The 16,058-nt window shown below is 38.6% G+C and overlaps 1 protein-coding gene across 1 annotated transcript; it reads right to left on the bottom strand.

Annotated features, from left to right (window-relative positions):
* Positions 1-4,416: 4,416 nt before the first annotated feature.
* Positions 4,417-7,278, bottom strand: LOC149820330 (receptor-like serine/threonine-protein kinase ALE2). The gene is made up of 5 exons (XM_089983411.1): positions 6,966-7,278; positions 6,599-6,883; positions 6,087-6,476; positions 5,732-5,975; positions 4,417-5,630 (listed from the first exon to the last, which is right to left on the bottom strand). The coding sequence occupies exons 1-5, from the start codon at positions 7,261-7,263 to the stop codon at positions 5,147-5,149; spliced, it is 1,701 nt and encodes a 566-aa protein (XP_089839537.1). The 5' UTR covers positions 7,264-7,278; the 3' UTR covers positions 4,417-5,146.
* Positions 7,279-16,058: the final 8,780 nt, after the last annotated feature.

The following is a 16,058-nucleotide window of genomic DNA, read 5'->3' as shown; positions in this document are numbered from 1 at the left end:
GAAAAGGCCCACCAAAATTGACTGATATGGAACCAAGCTTTTAGACTTTATAAAAGTGCCAAATTTGTGCTAACGACAACCTCGGTTATCGTCAGAGTAAGGTCAGTTGTTGTTAATAAAAGCATCGGCTTTAGAAGTTGTCGTTAATCTTTAGGGAAAGTTTCAGCAACGAAGAGCCTAACACCTCAACTTATCGTCAGATTAGAAAGGAAAGAACTTGTACGAGGCTCCCGAGGGTTCGAGCTGCCAAAAGGGGGCCAAATGGCCAAACCCTATACCGATTGGCAGAGGGTTCAGACCGCCAAAATGGGAGCCAGACGACCAAACCTGTAGACCAGGGTTTGGGAGGCAAAGGGATCATATGACCAAACAACCAAACTTGCAGACCAGGGTCTAGGCAGCATATGGGCCAGACGCCAAACCTGTAGGCTAGGGTTTGGGTAGCAGAGGACTAGATGACCAAACCCTACAGACAACAAAAGGGTTTTTTTTGTCCAAACTAAAAAAAACCAAAGTTTAGGAGTTTTTGGTTTGTTAGGACCCAAATTTTATCGAAAATGCAATTCAAACTATAGAAAATTGAAAAAAAAATATGACATCCCATCATGATCTCCAAACTTTTGATAAAAATTTATGAAGGGAAAGATTGACTGACCCAGGTTTATAAAATCCTTTTGAAAGATGTGGGGATGCTGTTTGCAAGTATTGATCATCCTTTGTCGGAAGGAAAGGTAAAGCCAAGGTAGGTTTTCGATTATTGCAGTTCTAATCTAACCAACACAGATTCAAGTATTCAAATAAAAATCAAACATGTGTAAGCATTGATTGACATATTAAATAAAATCATGATAAATAAACCAAGGATCTGGAAAGTACATTTTTTGGACTTAGGGGTCCATTTTTGTTCTTTTAGGCTTTTTTTAATCTGACAACACCTCCAAGTAGGTACGGGGGTTGTTACAGTAGCTTCGACGACACCTCCTCGTAGGTATGACAACTTGAGAGAGAAGGGTATGGCAAAGCTAAGGCTCATTCTCCCTATGGCCAATGCTCAGATAGAGAATTTCTTGATAAACAGACTGTAGGGGTGAGCCTTATTTATAGAATTTTGAATAAGATATGGATCACCGAAATTTCTGAATTTGGATTCAACCTAAATAGATTCGAGTTTATCCCTAAGAGGGGATAAGACTCATCTAGAAGAGTCCTTTCCTCCTAAAAAATGCATAGAAGGATAAAGATACAGATGGGGATAAGCCATTTGGCTTATTATCTCTGCATTCGGGTCATGGGACGACTAAAGTATTTGGTCGTCCCAAGGTAGGATGGCCAAACTGAGAGATATCCCAAGGTGGGACGACCACACAAGGGGTCCATCCCAAGGTGGGATGGCCGAACAGGAGCTATCCCAAGGTGAGATTGGCAATAGGGGGGGGGGGGGTTGTTCCAAGGCAGGAATGAATTGGGAGAGGCTGAGACATGTGGGATGGCCTAGACAGGTTAAGACAACAGAGCATTTTTTGCCAAACCATACAAGGGGTCAAACTTGGATGACAAAACATGTTCTACCATCCCAAACAAGGGGAATAACCTGGACAGGCTGGGATGATAGAACATGTTATGCCGTCCTAGACAAGAGGATAGACTGGGATGACATAACATATTCTGTCATCCCAAACAAAGGGGACAATCTAGGGACAAACTGGATAATAGGGATAGGACAACCTGGACAGGTTGGGATGACACATAGTGTGCCATCCTGTGATAAGACCCGGGGTCTAGACGACAACTCAAGTGTGCCTTTCTAGGGTAGGACAAATGGACCTTTTGGGGTTTTATGCGTTTTGAAAAATTTGGGTATCTATAGGGATGCCTATTGTAGATTATGCATTTTCCCTCTTCTTTGGTGCCATATTGCAATAACTAGAAGAAGAAATTCCTATAATAACAGAAATGAGGAATAGTTATATTACTTTACACATGCAAAATAAGAGCATTCATAGGCGATAATATGATGATTTTAGTGATTCATTTCCATCACTAATCAGTCATACATATTAGATCAAACAATAAGTAATTATAAGCCTAAACAACAAGCTTAAGTAATCAAAAGGAATGCACTCTGGACCAATAACAAATCTCATAGCAGAAATATAAAAATTATGACTTGACAATCTGTTGAAATGTTCTTAGTGTGAAATTTGATATCACAAAACTACTGTGCCAATCCACATTGTGATAACCTTGTAACTTGTTTGCAAAATTAGAAAAGTTAAATGAAAATGCTTCCTATAATACCATGCTAGAATGCATCACAAGTCATTGCCTGCATTTCATAGTTGCACCTAATAATAGAGACAAGTACAAACAATTGCTAAATACTCAAAATAGCTTCACTCAAAAATTAAGTTAAAACAAGTTTATTGTAGAGGAATTAGGTAAAAATAGCAACCATAAATCTGGAAAGGATAATGATAAAAATAGCTGGTAGGCAATGGACAACACAACCATATTACTCTGCAAGGCACAAAACCATAAATCTGCATAGGGTTATGGTAAAAATAGCAACCATATTCTATTTGTTTAATAGAACACAAAAAACAACATAATCTCATTTGGTAATAGAGCACAAAAAACAATATAATCACATAAAACAAAATATATCTAAAATAACATAATATCTCTATTTAATAGAGCTTAAAAAACAACATAATCTCTTTGTTTAATAGAGCAAAACAACAACATAATCTCATGTTGTAATAGAGCACAAAAAACATATATCTAAACTTATCTTGATGAAAATATAGAATATCTGCAGCATGAAAAAATCACTCTGTTTTTCTTTTTCCTCAATTATAAAAAAATGATTCACCGAAAAATGACCTTACCGAAAAAACTAGAATGATTGGCTAAAACAGTCGTTGATGAAGTATTGTCGATGTGCATATCATCGAAAAGAGTCACCAAAAATAGCCGCCGAAAATTTTGCCAGAAAAGAAGAGCTTTGGGAACCATAGGAAACCCTAGGTTATGCAAAAATAGGGTTTGAGGATCACCAGTTTGCACAAAAATAGGGTTAAGAAATGAAACAACTTCATTAAATGCTTGTGAAATTCACACTAGACAAAATTCACACCCTAATCGCCTATATATACAATAAAACTCTAATGGTAAAATAGAATCTCACATCTCTTAAAGTCTATATCATGCAACATTTCATGAATTCTGCAACTTTTCATGAATTTCACATCGAAACTTGACTTTCATGACTACCACATGCGAAAATCTTAGACAAATTTTGCACATAAGGGATTTTCACAAGAGCTGTGGCGATTATCATAATATAGTTGCAAAATTCGTGGAGATTTTGCAAAAGTGGAGCAAATGTCACTGGCGTAGTGCATGGAATTCAGGATTTCCACATAAATATCATGTAAAATTCATTTTTAGTGATATTTTAACAAAATCGAGATAGCATCACAACGTAATGCGTGAAACTTAAAAGATCCGCACGTTCTAATGGTAAAACAATTCTAAAAAATAGAAACCTACAAAATCAAAATTAGACATTTGGCAGATTTTGAAATTTGTAGGGCATTTCAGAAAACACATCAAATTTATAGTACAATACTGACGTTTTTCATTTTTTTTTAGTTTGGTCCATGTAGCCGTTGCCCAACGACCAGTCAAACTAGCTATTGGACTTACCCAACAGCTAGTTTGGACTAGCCTCTGGTAAGGATGGCAGTGAACCGGGGGACAACAGGGCCCCATCTCGCCTCGCCCCATTTGGACCGAGGATAAAGGGCATGAAACGGGGATGAAGGCGAGGATGAAGGTTAAAATCTATCCCTGTGCGAGGATGCAGGCGGGGATGGACTTATGCTTTTCCCCGCCCCAACCCATCCCCATCACAATCCCCACCTTGCTCCGCCCCGCCCCGCCCCGCCCCGTCTCCAATCCTTGAAAGGATGACTATAGACCGAGGGGAAACGGGGCTCGCCCCGCCTTGCCCCCGTTTGGACCGGGGATGGAGGACTTGAAACGGGGATGGAGGTTAAAATCCATCACCTTGCAGGGATGGAGGTTCAGATTTTGAGACGGGATGGGGGTGGAGACCTTATCCCCCACCCACGCCCCGTCCACTGCCATCCCTAGCCTTTGGCTCTCCTCTTGCATATAAATATGGGAGTTAACCCATATTATTTCTCATGCTTTTCTTAAGCATGTCATGAGTAAAACATATTTATTTTTATACTTGTGAGCTCTCTTGAGCTGTATTTGCCCATTAGTGGCTTTCGTATCATCCCACTAGTCTTGTGTTTGTGATCGTGATTCAAAGAGCTCACGATTTCATTACAGCAGCAATTGGTCGCCAAACCTCTTTCATCTCACCAGCACTCGTGGCCTTTTGCATTGCACTGAAATTCAAGTCTATTATATTACACGACAAGATAAATTAAAATGAATTCTGTTCCATAGAATACCCAGTAAGCTTTCTTGGTGATTCTCTAATAATTTGTCTGAATGGATGCCAGATCTATCACCCATCAATCCAAGGAATTGCCATTCCCAGAAAACAGCAGTGGTAAATGAACATGTTAGAGCCTCGGCCAATTAAAAAAAAGAACCAAATCAAATAAGGATCTACCATAAAACTGCCAAATTGCACCAGCACCATCGACTTTTGCCTGTTGCATTCCATCCAGGCTTCCAATTAACCACTAAAGCAATATGATTTTTGAGAATAAGATCAGCTGCTTTAATGTCAACAATGAAAAAGCAGCTTTTTCTAGCAAAATTTCCATATAGAAAGAGAAGTTGGCATTCTTTCACTACTCTTTCATGCATGCCAGTTTCTTGGTGGCTGCATGCAAATCTAACATTTGGTTATAATAACCATGATGTGCAACTATCTTCTGGTGAGTTGAGGACAGAGCTCATCCAAATGCCCATGTAAACTGGGCCATGATCTTAGGGCAACTCCATGTTCACTCACCGTGCTGCTTGATATACTTCTAATTCTGTCAGAATGGCTGCTTTCTGTTTGATCTTAGTGGGCCAGAACTAGGTCTCCTTAAGGAACCTGATATTGGTTGGACAAACCTTGCTGAACTACTTAATTCATCTGATGCTGACAGTAACCTCAGCTTTTAGACTGGTCATAAAAAACTGTGACAAAGGATGAAGAATGAACCAAAGGCACCGAGCCTGCTGAGCTGGTTTCGATCTTAATATCATGCAGGGAGAACTGCTCTTGTCTACAACTTCCAGATCCTCCAATCTTCTCATCAGTGTCGCAGCATACCAGCTTCAAAGCCTGCACCACCTCACCCATAAATGGACGATGTGAAACTTCAGGCTGGACACACATAGAAGCAATTGCAGCGACTTTGGCTACACTGTTGAACGGGTAGTTACCGGACAAGGCTGGGTCAACAATCATCTCCAACTCTTCCTTACTTGTGAGAAGTGGACGAGCCCAAGCCACCAAGTTTTCTTGGCCTTGAGGCTGCAACATATCCACAGGTTTTCTTCCAGTTAATAGCTCAAGAAGAACAACACCATAGCTGTAAACGTCACTCTTGACAAGAAGATGACCAGTCATAGCATACTCAGGAGCAACATAACTGCAGTGTAAAGCTAACAATTATTTATTTTCTTTGATACAGATGATATTGTGAAGGTAAATATTGAGGGAATTTGTCTCAGCAGAATGATAGGATCATACCCAAAAGTTCCCATAACATGCGTGGAGATTTGCTCATTCCCCTCTGCTAAAGCCACTCTAGCCAAGCCAAAATCAGAGACTTTTGGTGTAAAATCATCTTCCAACAATATGTTGCTTGACTTAAAATCCCTGTGGATAACACAAGGGCTTGAATCCTCATGTAGATATGCAAGACCTCGAGCTGCACCAAGTGCAATCTTCATTCTGGCACCCCAATCAAGTGGAGCGATCTCCTTGTCCACTCCTGTAATAAGCAACCATACTTCAGAAGAATCCAGAAACATTCTCAGCAAAAGAAAAATGAAATGGTGCATTTAATCTAAATTGGTGATACATATTGCCGTAGAAAACATACCATGCAAATGGGATGCGACACTACCATTAGAAACAAGTTCATATACCAAGCAGCGGTTTTGTTCCTCTATGCATATACCAATTAACTTGACCAAATTTCGGTGATGCAGACGACTAAGCATCTCAACCTCAGCAAGAAACTCCCTCCCACCTTGTTGATCATCCCGCTTGAGAACCTTCACTGCCACTTTTATCCCATCTTGAAGAATTCCACTGTAAACTTGCCCAAAGCCACCCTCTCCAAGTATTCTTGCAGGATCAAAATTACCTGTAGCTTTTTCCATCTCACTTAATGTGAATGTTTTAGCAGATCCAGTATATGTTGCAATGCTAGAACCATAGGACAAAGATATTGAACTCAGCCCACTGCCTGATAATGGTGATCCAATTCCTGCCAAACGCAAAGAACATCACAAAGCATAAGCAGAAAAGAATGCTACATCCAATTCCTTGGATGCATAAATAGGTTGTCAGGAAAACAGGTTGGGCTCAGATGAAACACATGAACTGTACCTGCTGGGTTTGTGAAAGTTGAGGCCATTGCCTGTAGTGATGATTTAGAGGTTTGAGAGTGGTTTCTATGCTTAAAAATAAACAACCAAGATGCACCAAGACATATAACCAATGCTACAGCCGACAAGAGAGCTATGACAGCTATCAGGCTATTCCCCAATTTTTTCTCCCGTTTACTCACATCGACCCCAAGAGGTTTAAAGGCCCTCAAATTATTTCCAGGAATAAATGGTCCACCACTGAGTGCGATATCTGCTGGTGCTGAAGGTGGAGGAGGAGGAAGCCCTACAAAAGAAAAGCAAGCTGGAGCATGCTAAAGCCAAATATCCTTTCATCTGGGAAACAAAAAGTTCAGAAATTATCTTACCTGGATAGTGAACATATAATACTTCATAGTCACCAAATAAGTCACTATTGATCGCAACCAGCTTGTGCCAGAATTTTTCATAGATAAAAAATGCTGCATTAGTATCAAATCTTGGACAAAGTGGCATAAAATCAACGAGTACAATGGTTTTCTCCTGCTGCTGGCTGTCTGCATTTGCACCCATAATACGGACCTGGCTCACTTTCATGAGGACATTAGATGCAATTTCTGATGCTAGCTCTGGAACCAAAGGAAAAAATGTATAAAGTGAAACACTGAGACGTAATCCAACTTGCATCGGCAACACACAGCCACATGGTGATCCTGGTGGGGTGTTTGTGTAGGGCTTTGTGCATGCAAATTGGTTGCAATCTGCACATTTGATCAAATCAAGAATTATTCCTCAAGCCATTCGATTAAACTACTTTTCAGATAATCAAACAATGCCCAGAAACCTAAGTACATGACTCCGAGATCATTAGTCATTGTCATTTGCAAGAGAATGTGAGTCTAAGCAACATGCTTTAGCAAAAAGCTTGACTTAAAGTTGTAGCAACTGACCCACGAAAGCATCATGTTTTGTTGACCATAAAAGACAATGACCTCAGTTAGGGCACGTTTGGAAGCAAGAAAAATTTTCATAAGAAAAGAAAAGTTTGCCTATGAGAAGTTTTGATAATGATAACTTTTCCAAATGAAATTTTTTTGCTTGTTTGTGTAGCATGAGAATAACAGAATGAAAAAATGTGTGTGCGAGAGAGAAAGAGAGAGGTGGGTATTGAGACTGGGTTGTTTTACCCATCTGGACCCGAAATCTATGTATTAACCCTAACTCCTTTGTATTTTTTATATCGGGTCTGGAACTGATGTAATATCTAGACCCAATCCAATTTGTAATATATATATGAAATATAGGGCACGATCCCAGCGTGTGAGATTGAACCATTTGTTGCAGCTGCCCCTCTCTCTCACAATCTTCTCCTTCTTCTGCATCAACCGAACTCTGGAGGATGAATTCTTACATGGTATCAGAGCGGGCTCGATTCTGATCACCGCCCGAAGTGCACAAAATTGGTTTCAGAAGGTGTGTCCTGCGAGATCCAACGCTTTAACAGGTCACTGTGATTCTTTCCTATCTCTCAACGTCAATTCTTCTCCATTACTCTTTCTGTCTTGATCTCTGATTTCAAATCTCCCTTTTTTGATCTACAAAATAATCAATACTCTTCTATATTTCTGATTTCAAATCTTTCCCTTCTCCCTTGAAATCGTTCTTCTCCTCCAGATCTGAACATCAATTCTTTACAACACCTGAGCATACGTGAAACAGATTGAAATCTGTGCACGCTGCATCAGATCTAACATTAACGTCAGATCTGTTTTCATTATCAGATGAGCACACGTGAAACAAATTGAAATTTGTTCACGCTGCACCAGATCTAGCATTAACGTCAGATCTGTTTTCATTATCAGATCTGAGCCCTTTGTTCTGCTCTTTGCCTGATCTGAATCCTTTATCCTATTCTTGACGTTACCTCTATTCTTGACCACTCTTGACGTCAGCAGCAAATATGATTTGGTTTTAATTAAATCAGACTACTGCCCTGTTTGGCCTTTCCAGAATACTAGGCATCATCAGCATAGTTGGGAATATTTGATTATCTGCAGCTAGCTTGTCCTCATTCAAAAAAAAAAGGAAGACGAACTTGGATTGCTGGAATTTCTGCTATTGCTGCACCGATTGTTTCCTAGTATTGCTGCACTTGACATTTTTTTTATTGATCTTCCTTCATATTCTTTCGTCATGGATTCTCCTTCTCTACCGTCAAGTTTTCTTGGTCAACTTATCTCTGAAAAACTGAACAATTCAAATTATTTAACCTGGAAGAGGCAAATTTTGTATCGCCCCGAAATTTTAACCCAAATTTAAGAGGATTTTTTTTTTACAGTAGAAACAAGAAATAATATAAGGTTAAGTATTTCGAGACATTACGGTGGAGAGAAAACCCAACACATTTATTTCATTTCAATATCAATGAAAATAATCAGAGTTAAAATCATAAAAGGAACCAAAGCGATCTCTGGAACAATAAATCCAAAAATCTCAATCCGATGCCTCATCCCGCAGCTGCTCATAAACCATATTCTTTACCTGAAAAAAATAGTAAATTGATTGGAATTAGACTACCACGTCCAAGTAGGAAAACTGTAACTCTTAATGCAGGTATATCATGAGTCCAGTATGAGATGTGGGTGTCATGGGTGATTTTCAACATATACATAAGCAAGTAAGCAACAACAGAAATCAACAGTCATATACAAGAGCAGGTAAACGATTATGCAATAACAATAACTGAGCAGGTAAGGCATAATATGCAACATTAATAAGCAAGTGAGGTAGGCGATGCAACAACAATAACAATAACATGCATAACTTTCATGTAATAGTTCAATCACCTTGTATTTACCCATTTCCGAATTTCAGATCATTACAATTTCACAATATAAAGCATCCTGAAAAATATGCAAATGTCTCTATCACAGTGATACCTAACTGTTCTAATTGATGTTTATCTTTTATTATCCCACGGGTACATGTGGGCCAAGGCAACCATCGCAGAAGAAAACGTTCGGGGGTATATTATTCAAGGGTATTTTATTAACCCGAACATTTTAACTGAGACTGAAATCCCAAGGGAGCGGTCAGTGACCAAGAGAAACTCCCAAAGGCCAAAAACCAAAACAGGATGCATCCCTAACTTCTGCAGAAGAACAAAGAGCTACCACCTAGGACATATTGGTAGTCCGGGTCCCCCAACTCCGATGACTAGGGACCATCGAGTCACTTTAGCTCGAAACAGTAAAACACATGTCCCCGGAGTTTTGTACCACCTACCCTCTCCAAGGTAAGCCCGAATCTGAGTGGGTTAATCTTTTCATTTAATTATGTTCCCGAAGTATGGGGCATTTCCCCAACTTCCTTCTACTATCATAGCAGTAGAATTCCCAACCTTAGTCATTTTACCAAGGGGTATTAACCAGTCCCAATCCTTTGTCATATTGATTTCATAACCCACCCAAAGTGCTCCGGTGCCTTTAAACCAGTCAAGCACGAATGCCCCGGTGCCTTTAAACCAGTCGGGCAACAATATTATATTTAAGTTTCTTATCAGTATTATGATCATTGTTCTAATTGCTTCGGTACCTTTAAATTGTAAAGTACCAAGACCCCGGTACCTTTAAACCAGTCGGTCGCACAACCTTTATGATTAAGTTTTCATCATTTTTCTTGCCATAATACAAAGGCTAATAGCCCAAATACCCGTATCGGGTATTCAACCCATATTGCCCATTAGGCAGGGTTTTCTCCAAGTGTCTGCCTCGCAGAAAGGCACATGTCCATATGTCACTAAGTGCATCATCATATGTTTGGAACCAATATAACCTCATTCCTCAACACAGTTAACATGCTGCATACAAGCAATTCAAATCATACATTTTCTAGCAAAAGGCAGTAGAAGCACATGGCATTTCATATAAATCAGTCACAGCACTAGAGAAACCTATGGAGCCCAACATCAACTAAGTACAACAGGAATATTTTGTCATATACATTCCAAGTTTACATGATTTCATGACTCTAACCTCAGAGACACTTTGGGATAGAAACTTTCCGTGTGGGATATAATTTCAATAAGCATGCACTCACCTGTTTCCAATGTAATATCCTACTAGATTAGGTTACATTTCATATGCTCCAGCATATTGAACAACGACATATTTAATAGCATATTGCAATATCAACAGAACAAGACATACAGGAGAATGTATCTCAAATATCCACAAATAGGAGAAGTAAACGAACTGGTGTAACCTAATACAAAACCCATAGTCAATGTTACTGTAATCGAGTGAAGTCACTTTCTATTGTTTCAAGAAAAATCAGGTATGTGAAAGCAATGGTTCAACAAAAAAAATCCGAATGGTAAAAGTAGGTCATATTGTTGCACTAAAATCAGTGTTGTGCCTACGGTTTGACTATATTTAACCAGAGGATAACCAGGTATGCTGGTCCAAGTATCACAGGGTATAATAATCAGAATATAATAGGGTATACATGTAATATTAACTGATCAGCATATCACCTGGTGATCCATTAACATGAACTGGTAAGCATGTACCAATGTATGCAGTTAATACTAACTTATTAACGAGGCATGCTGTTAATCATAATTTTGTTTTTCATAACCATGTTACGATTTCTTTCAAAATGAGATAGACACAATCGGCCAACCTAAACATGCTATATTTTACAAAATGAAACAGTCAAAATCGGTTATTGGGAATTAATATAATCAGGTTGTATATTTTTTTTTTGAACAAAACATATGTTATTGGCCAACATAGATTTATCATACTCAGGTTACAATTTACAGAATAGAACATACCCATCAGGCTATGTTTTATAAAATGAAACAGTCGAAATCGGCTAATGGAAGTTAACATAATCAGGTTATATTTTTCAGAAGAAAACACATGTTATTGGCCACATCGATTTATCATACTCAGGTTACAATTTACCGAATAGAACATACCCATCAGGCTATGTTTTACAAAAATGAAACAGTCGAAATCGGCTAATGGAAATTAACATAATCAGGTTATATTTTTCAGAAGAAAACACATGTTATTGGCCAACATAGACTTATCATACTCAGGTTACAATTTACCGAATAGAACATACCCATCAGGCTATGTTTTACAAAAATGAAACAGTCGAAATCGGCTAATGGAAATTAACATAATCAGGTTATATTTTTCAGAAGAAAACACATGTTATTGGCCAACATAGATTTATCATACTCAGGTTACAATTTACCGAATAGAACATACACAATACACATTCCTTTCCACCAAAACTAGCAGTGAACCCCCCCAAAAAAAAATCTGGGATTATCCGAATGCTACAGCTGAAAATCCTCGGATCTAAGTTATCCCATGCTACCATCGGAAACCCCCAAAATCTGGGGTTACCACGAAATTTCCCCAAATCAAAATGTTGCAGCTGCCGAAAATCCCATTCACCCACTTTGGGTTTTCCGGTAGCCAAGAACCCCATCAGGATCAATTGAACCTGCGATAATAGGTTTTCCCTTTCACCCCCATGACAGACCCAATTCCCAACCAAACCCAATCCATAACCCAGCAAGAAAAGCTACTGAGTTCCTACCTTGTCCGGCGAGAGGGAGGAGGCTGATGCTGTTGGGGGTCGCTGGCAAGGCTATCGGAGAAGGGAACGTCGGCCGACAGTGACACTTGGTCGCGGGTCGCCGATGGGGACTGTCGTTGTCGGCGGCGGCTGTCGAGGAAGGATCGTGCAAGGCTCGTTGGAGATGCAGCAAGGAGGGGGACGAGAGAGAAAGTGAAGGAGGAGGAGAGGGGCTGCGAGGTGAGGCCCCCTCTCCCCTGCGTGTTTTTTTTTAAAACACACGGGGTGCCTTTCAGGAAACCTGAAAAAGGGTTTCCCCTTCCTCTTTTTTTTCGTAACGGAAGAGTGCGGCGCATGAGGGGAAAAGAACTCTCGCCCCTCAGCTTTAACCCTAACGGGTTCGGGTCGGGTCCGGATCCGACCAGGGTTCGTTTTTTTTTTCGCGTAACATGCTCGGGGCACAGCTTGGGATCGGGTCCGTGACCCACAATCCGGCTGCGGTGTGTAACTGTGGTTTGCCTACAGTTTGGGTCTGCAATTTGAACCCATACGGATCCAACTGCGGATCCAAGTATATATTTATACTTGGTATTATTATTACTATTTTTATATATATATATATATATATATATATATATATATATATATATATATATATATTACACCCCAATCGGGTACGGTTTCGGTTTGGCCACCACTGAGACCCGCAACCCAAATCTTTAATGAAACCACCCAGTTGGGCAATTTGGATATGTCTAAGGATTCAAAATATTACAAGCTTTAAAATATTATTTTCTTAATACATTTGGTTTATTCTTCGATACGATCTTGTGGGTCTTTCATAGGTTAATATAAATCCATTTACGTTAACCAAAAATTGACATAACTTAATATGGATCCAGGATCCATTGTGCTTCGTAAATCCTTTTAATAAATCTGGATCCAGAAATCTGAAGTTTTAATTATATGATTTGGAACTATGGATCCAACTAAATATACATTGATCTCTATGGTTTCAATACAAGGATCCATATATATATTGAAATTCTGATATCGAAGATCCAAATGCAATATTGTGGATCCGAACATCGCCTTAAGCTATACCAGTTCTAACTAAAGTGTTGTAGAAATTTTCTCATTAAAATCCGATTTACTTCAAGGATCCAAATAGGTTATCCAAGATCCAAATTCGAATAAATAATTAAAACAATAAAATATTCGTGTATCACCTTAATGACTTAAAATCTAAATTTATTTATCTAATAAAAATCGTGGGTATTACATCCTTTCCCCCTAAAAAGAATTTCGTCCTCGAAATTTCATTGTACAAATGCCGTAGAGATCGTAGTCTGAGGGAGTTGTTATCGACAAGGATGCACATATATGTGCAAACTCCCAACATATATCCCAACATATAAGGAGCAGGACAACGCACAATGAGTTTCTAAGAGACGTTTGGTGCTAAAAGTCGGTCTCATCAAAATTCGTACATGATTTCATTGATGGCAAAATTTGTACTGAATCACTAGAAACTCTTACCCTGAGGCAGTTAGAGTGTATGTTCACTACTTCCTACTTGTTTTAGTCACGGATAATAGACATGACCTGCTATTCCTTTAGCTTGTTCTAGATTATTGGATGAAATTTTCTTTATTTTATCATAACCACGTCGTTGTTTTTGTCTTTGCTATTTCTAATAGACTTTTTATCCTGACTAACCTCCACTAATTCCTATTTCTCAAGGCTTTTCGCGACTATTTGTCTCCGATCGAGATTTCACTCGAGACATAATTCTCTCACAGAATGGCTCATATATCCACGAAAGACATAAACATAACATTGTATCAAGATCTAAAATCAATAATAATCCAATTCTGCTATTACTAAAGCCAATGCTATATCAATCAATCTCAGCAAGTTATCCCAATTTACCATAACTTTTTATTATTTAAAGATTAACAAAATCCACGTCGGATCACCTGGTCTAGGAAATGCACAACCTCACACGGAATTACCGCCCTAAATGGTAAACCTGGTCTTGGACAATACACTTCCTCACAGGAATCTACCGTCTTTGCGGCTACCCGTTCTTGGACAATGTATTACCTCACAAAGATCTACCGCTCTAACCGGATTACCTGATCTTGGTCATACACACCCTCACAGATAATCCTTTATGGAAAAGGTCCTCAACTGGTTCCAAGATAGTGATACCAGAAATGACCGTTATCAAGATCGATAGCCACCAATATGGACTCAAGCATATATATCATCAATATGCATCATTACTTCATTCGACATTAAAAAGCATGAAATCACACCTTTCACTAATAAGGTTTCAGGAATCATAGTTCACCATTGAACTTAAGCATATATCGCATGCTTTCAAAATTTCAGATCACGTGGCATTTCAATCATATCATGCAAAAGCCTATTATCCTATGTATCATATCATTGCCACCAGGAACATGACATTTTCCAAATTTAACCTCGAAGCATGAGTTTTATACCATGTGCTCATTTATATATCGAAAATCAACTAAACCTTAAGATACGTAACTTCTACTTAGTTCGAGTTATGCAGATAGGATTCCAATCATCTATGTTTATGAGACATTCAGATCAATTCTTCATTTCATGTGCATTGATAATTCTTACATCAAATCACATTCAATTCTTTCGACATGAAATACACGCACATATCTACTAAGAAATTTAGTCAAGTGTCCCTAATACACACATCAATCATGCTATACGAGTATGATAGATCCATCCAGTCAATCATAATACGGTCATCTACAATGAAACAATGCAGGTGTAGTACATGATCCACCTAGTAGGTTGACACTAATGATTTGTTGGCGTGATAAGTCGACAACATAAACGCTAATCATTTGTAGAAGTGATGTGTCATTCACCTAATAGGTCAAAATTGATCAATTGTAAACGTGAATTTACTTATATGCTAATATGAGCATCACAAAAGAACAAGTAACATGACCAATAACAAAACAAAACAAAATAAATTATACTCACAGAGCGCTTGCAGGGTGTGGCACGACCGTGATCTTTGATTTATTGTTCCCAGGCTCTGATACCATTTGTAACGCCCCGAAATTTTAACCCAAATTTAAGAGGATTTTTTTTTTTTACAGTAGAAACAAGAAATAATATAGGGTTAAGTATTTCGAGACATTACGGTGGAGAGAAAACCCAACACATTTATTTCATTTCAATATCAATGAAAATAATCAGAGTTAAAATCATAAAAGGAACCAAAGCGATCTCTGGAACAATAAATCCAAAAATCTCAATCCGATGCCTCATCCCGCAGCTGCTCATAAACCATATTCTTTACCTGAAAAAAATAGTAAATTGATTGGAATTAGACTAACACGTCCAAGTAGGAAAACTGTAACTCTTAATGCAGGTATATCATGAGTCCAGTATGAGATGTGGGTGTCATGGGTGATTTTCAACATATACATAAGCAAGTAAGCAACAACAAAAATCAACAGTCATATACAGGAGAAGGTAAACGATTATGCAATAACAATAACTGAGCAGGTAAGGCATAATATGCAACATTAATAAGCAAGTGAGGTAGGCGATGCAACAACAATAACAATAACATGCATAACTTTCATGTAATAGTTCAATCACCTTGTATTTACCCATTTCCGAATTTCAGATCATTACAATTTCACAATATAAAGCATACTGAAAAATATGCAAATGTCTCTTTAATGACTCTATCACAGTGATACCTAACTGTTCTAATTGATGTTTATCTTTTCTTATCCCATGGGTACACGTGGGCCAAGACAACCATCTCAGAAGAAAACGTTCGGGGGTATACTATTCAAGGGTATTTTATTAACCCG

Source organism: Nuphar pumila, chromosome 12 (genome assembly GCF_984573655.1).
Source record: "Nuphar pumila chromosome 12, dmNupPumi1.hap1.1, whole genome shotgun sequence".
In the NCBI taxonomy this organism is placed as follows: Eukaryota; Viridiplantae; Streptophyta; class Magnoliopsida; order Nymphaeales; family Nymphaeaceae; genus Nuphar; species Nuphar pumila.
The sequence above is the reverse complement of the archived record's forward strand: the minus strand, read 5'-3'. Positions and strand labels throughout refer to the sequence as shown.

What these genes read in the sequence shown, in the direction of transcription:
- LOC149820330 (XM_089983411.1), bottom strand. Translation starts at nt 7,263, where the DNA reads ATGCAAGTTGGATTACGTCTCAGTGTTTCACTTTATACATTTTTTCCT. An exon ending in ATTATATGTTCACTATCCAG is followed by an intron (nt 6,884 to 6,965) that starts GTAAGATAATTT and finishes TTTCTTTTGTAG; the next exon opens with GGCTTCCTCCTCCTCCACCT. An exon ending in TGTCGCATCCCATTTGCATG is followed by an intron (nt 5,976 to 6,086) that starts GTATGTTTTCTA and finishes TGCTTATTACAG; the next exon opens with GAGTGGACAAGGAGATCGCT.